A 5,271-nucleotide genomic window follows, 5' to 3' on the forward strand; every position below is an offset into this window, starting at 1 on the left:
AATGTATTTGAAAAAGGTAATAAAAAATAAAAATAAAAACTAAACGGCCTTAACAATTATCGTTAAAAGACAACGAGATTCTTAACAAAAAAATTGTTAATCTTAGTTGGTTTTTAATGGATAAATCAACTGTTTAACATGCTATGTAGGCTTATTAATACAAAGAGAAAATATTGACAGAGACTAATCAGAACCTTATCGAAATAATTGTCAGGACTCATTTAGAATTTTAAAATTTTTTCTCCAAAATTACTCATTTAGAATTTTAGAATTTTTTCTCCAAAATTAACGATAGTTGCATCCGGGATCATAACATGAAATGGATGGCTGAGGTTTTTGCTTTTTTGGTACTTTATTAACTTGTCAAGTCCTAGTTGTCTATTTATAAGAGAAATTGTGATGCAGCGCGACTTCAACAAACTAATAAATTATAGGACTTTAGTACTTGGCTCACCAAGAAATAGAAAAATCATGGGACCACAGGGCGACAATAACATAACATTGAAGTTGCACAGTTCCGCCACCTTCATGAAAGTAACGCAATTGGAGGAACAGAAGGGGATGGTAACACCTCATAGGTACGCCACTGAATTTTGTTCTTTGAGAATAACGGCATTTTTTTAAAACCACCAGGGAAGTAAAATTTTCTTTATAATCAAAATTGCCAGAGACAAACATTTGCTTCTTTTATACTTAGACAATAATACCACTTCTACCACAAAGAAAAAAAGGGACACCACACCAAAAACATAGCGTTTCTAATTACTACAGCTCCTAAACTGCTTAAACCCTTAACCAGTTAACCATTTAACAACTGTTTCCCCTTACAAATGACATTATAGAGAGTAAGAAAACCCAAAAAAAAAAAAGGAAATGACAAACTGAAAGCTTTCTTCACTATTCAACACTTTCTCAGAATAGGATATTGCATAATGATGCATAATGATTCATATCATGATCCTCCTCCATTTGATTTGTTTAGAGTTGCACTTCCCTATCGTAAATCCAACTGAATTTAAGTCTTGGGGATTCCTTGGCTCTTCCTTGAGCTCTCTCCTCCAGCCTTCGGATTCTTGGCGGCAGCCCACAAACATAATCCTGAGCTTTCCTTCCCTCACCAGAGAGTCCGGTTAGGTCTGCCACCTTCCACCGCCCCACAAGAAATTCAAGGATATCAGCATAGTCCTTGGCAGTGTAGACTCCGATGCGCTGAGCGACGGCAGAATAGTTTTCGAACAGGTTGTCATCACGGCCATCATACATCAAGTGTGCCGGCATAGCTATTTTCTTCCTCATCATGTCAGCAAAAGCCATTACAGTTCCATCAGGATCGATCTCAAACAGCTTCTCCACTATCTTTGTGTATGCAGTCTCGTGGCGTTTCTCATCTGAGGCAATCATACCACATATTTGTGCCAACTTCATATCCCCATGTTCCTTTGCCAGCCTAGCTGTGTTCCCATGGGATATAAAGGTGGCCCTCTCTTGAAATGAAGTATAAATGAAACCAAGGTAGGGGCTGTTCTCGGTCCGAGGATCCTATTCATCAATACCAATTAAAACTTTCCAAATAAAGAGAAATGCACCTATTGCATGGGCTAATAAAACTTGTCCATTGTAATTGTGATGATTTATATATGCAACTTAGTACCAGGGGCCCTATATGATGGATTCAGAAACATTTCAATTTGTTCTACCCATTCATTTTAAGATCTCAAAACCAATGTACTCCTTTTTTTTTTTAAATAAAGGTCAATTTGGAAAAAGTGGTATACATTAGAAAATTAATGTATCTGGATAATAGATTATCTAGACACAATAATTCTCCAATATAGTTATTTTGGAACACAGTATTACTTAACTCTGTGTGCCTTCAATAGTTTAGAGATGCCTATGTATATGTGTATTTGAAGAATCCAGAATGTGACATATATTAGTGTCTGAATGGCTTTTCAGCAGGTGCAAGATTATGCAAATTCATAAAGAAATCTACTATACTACCTTAAGATAACCATACTACTAGATTCAATAAGATCTTACCATTCCAGAGCCAATCAAGTACTGAATTGTCTTCTCAATTTGCCTCAAGTCAACGCGGCCAGACAAGTAAAGATACTTGTTAAGAAGATCACCATGTCTATTTTCCTCCGCAGTCCATGCCCTTGTCCAAACTGCCCAGGAAGTAAGGCTGGCACCTGTTTCATCTCGAACCCCGTCGAGAGTATTAAGCATTGTCTGGTAAGTAGGAAGGGCTTCTTCAGTGATCATGTCTCCGACCAGAACAACAAAGTAATCATCAGGAAGCTCTTTTGCCCTTGCTCTCAGTTCCCTCACTTGCTCCTCAAATCCATCCTCTGAAGGTTCTGGTAAATAGTCCTGTGGCTGCCAGCACTTCTCTACAGGTTTGAGGAGAGTCAAAATGTTCTCCTCAGCCCAACCCTCTAACGATTTGAAAATCTCAATCTTCTGGGGTGGCATGGAGTGGGTTACTTGAACATGTACCTCTCGGGGAGGCGTGAAAGGCTTCTTGAGATTTTCAACCTCTCTACAAAAGAAAAGCACATGAATGTCGGATTAATAATTCTACAATGATCCTACCATGCTAATACAATAAATCAATTGTCGAAGATCATATTATTGACGGCAACAAAAATAAGAGAAAAAAAAAGGCCATATCCACTATTATGTTAAGAGAATTACAAAGAATAATCATAGCAAGAACAGGTTTGCAGAGCATGCAACCAACACATGCCTAGGTTACTCAAATCACCACAACAAGAGCCAGCAAAATACCTTTGACACAGTAAAGACCCAAAAGCAGTTTCATACAACATAATCAACATAGTTACCAAAACTTCAAAAAAGTCCCAAGTCACCTATGCATGATAATTCACACTCATCGGTTCACAGCATTGATCAAAATCATACAATATTACGCAGAAAGTATCAAGAGATCCAAAATCAATACCCAAACAAGGAGAAAAAAACAGAGTACCAAATCAGAAGGAGAAATAGAAAAGTAAAAGATACACATGCATGATTGTTAAGTTCATATGCATGACTGAGAAAGCCTAACAAATGCCCTTTAATGACATCACAAGTAGAAAAAGTTCGAATAGAAAATGTAAATTAAAATTTTTCAAGTTTTCTATGCATGAAAGAACCAAAACTTTCAACTTTCATTAGGATACTCTTTAGCTAAATCCACATATAAATATAAATAAAAGTTTAGTTTTATGTTGAAAAAGGGGAGAAGAATTGAAAAGACTGCATCTCAATAAAAAAATTCAACAGAAAAGTAAATGAGTTCCAAACTATGGGGACCAAAAACATAGGCTAACAAAACCAACAAACTTGTTCAAGAATATTGAAAACGGGTGGTGGGAAAAACAAGTGCAACAAAAAATAGTTAAACTAATGAATCAAATTTAATTTGTTAAACACTTCAACTACAAGTATTCCTTTTTCTTGAAATTTTGTTTTAGTCGCATGTTCATTGTTCACCCACCAAACAAACAATGAAGTGTGCGGACAAGTAACAAAAACGGAAAAAGGGGGGTTGTGACTTATGTGAGAGAGATAAGAGTTGTTGAGATTATTAATAGTGATGATGGATTTCTTTCTTAATAAGTGTATATAAGCCTCAACAACCCAAAAGAAAAGACATGCAGCTACATCACTCTAACCCAAAATAATAATAAAAAAAATAAAACAAAAATGACAATAACAGAAAGAAAGAGGGGAGGAATCAATGAATGCGATCGAACCACTCCCAATCCCAATCCCCTGAACCAAACAGCACCGATTCAAAGAAGGTACCACAAAATTGAATCAGCATCTTCAACAGTAGCTGAAACCTTTTTTGGACGGTGACACACATAACACAGTATTCAACAGAAGTAATTAAATGAATAAACAGCATTAAAGAACAAAAATTAAAAACGTGAATGAAAAATCAGGCGTGGTTTTCAGCGTGCTTGGCATTGATTTCAGGAAATTAAAAATCGGGAAAAAGCAGATCGAGGAGGAATGGAAGGGAGAAAGAGAGAAAGGAAAAAGGAACAGACTTGGAACCAGTGCGGAGGGTGGAGGCCATGCGGAACCTTGGAGATCTGAGGCTAGCCATTTGAGGAAGCGAGAACGATGAAGAAGAAGAAGATGATGATGAAGAAGGAGAGAGAAAGAGCTTCTGTGAAGGGTTAGGGTTCAGCCTCAGAGCCATTTTTCGTGTTGCGTCTTCGAAATTGACGAGAGAGAGAAGCTCGAATCCGTGTAAGTAAGCAGTGAAGGATTCTGAATGGAGAGAGAGAGAGAGAGGTTCCGCTTGGGTTTTGTTGTAGTGAAGAGGAGAAGTAGGCAATGATTTAGAACCACTTAATGGGTTTAGAAGGCCTTAGGGGAGAGGGAGTATATGCCTTCTCTTTCCATCTACTTGAGTACCACTGCCTGGGGGTAGTTTTGTCTTTATCTCCAGCTGTGTTGCTTCATTTACATTTTTGCCCTTCTATAAACCCCCCGAATGGAAAACAACTTTCATTTCCTTATTTCCAAAATGGGTAAAAAAAATATCTCTGACTCTAATTTTGAAAAACAAATAAACTACTACAATGATACTCAAAATTTGGATTCACAAAAATTTAAGAGATACAAAAGAAAATTAAATAAATTCTTAAAAAATTTAAAAATATGATAAAAATAATTATACCTTAAATATATATATTATAAAAAAATTTTAAAGATCAAATTTCGATGTAATTTTTTTTGTAAGTTCTACTAAAAAAATAAGATTTTTTTAAATTTAATAATTTTATATCAAGAATTATTTAAAAAAATTATTTATTTTAAAGACTAAATTTTTTTGAAACCTTAAAAATATTTTAGATCAAATCATTCAAGAATCTATTAATTTATCGTTCATAGAAAATTTTTTTTGTTAGTGACATAAACTTTAATGTACTAAGAAAAATATTAAAAGATTATCAAAATTTATTATTTATAACTATTATTTTTAGTGATCAATCTAATTTCTTTAATCTAATAATCTAACAACATATTTTAACTCACACTTTTAAATATTAATAATTAACTAATAATAAAAAATAATAAATTCTTACAACCCTCAAACATTCTTTTTACCTTATGCAAGAAATTTTAAAAGCTATTTTTAACATTTGCATATGATATGAAGCAAATTTATTCCAATATTTAAAGTGATAAGTCTAAGAAAGATTATTAGAATAGTCTTTAAATAAAAGGTATTAATTAAAATAT

The 5,271-nt window shown here is 34.4% G+C and overlaps 1 protein-coding gene across 1 annotated transcript; it reads right to left on the reverse strand.

Annotated features, from left to right (window-relative positions):
* Window positions 1-634: 634 nt before the first annotated feature.
* On the reverse strand, window positions 635-4,474 carry LOC112715462 (stearoyl-[acyl-carrier-protein] 9-desaturase, chloroplastic). The gene is made up of 3 exons (XM_025767222.3): window positions 4,068-4,474; window positions 2,041-2,545; window positions 635-1,539 (listed from the first exon to the last, which is right to left on the reverse strand). Exons 1-3 carry the CDS (start codon window positions 4,220-4,222, stop codon window positions 979-981), a joined length of 1,221 nt encoding a protein of 406 aa, XP_025623007.1. The 5' UTR covers window positions 4,223-4,474; the 3' UTR covers window positions 635-978.
* Window positions 4,475-5,271: the final 797 nt, after the last annotated feature.

Source organism: Arachis hypogaea, chromosome 10 (assembly GCF_003086295.3).
Source record: "Arachis hypogaea cultivar Tifrunner chromosome 10, arahy.Tifrunner.gnm2.J5K5, whole genome shotgun sequence".
Taxonomy (NCBI): Eukaryota; Viridiplantae; Streptophyta; class Magnoliopsida; order Fabales; family Fabaceae; genus Arachis; species Arachis hypogaea.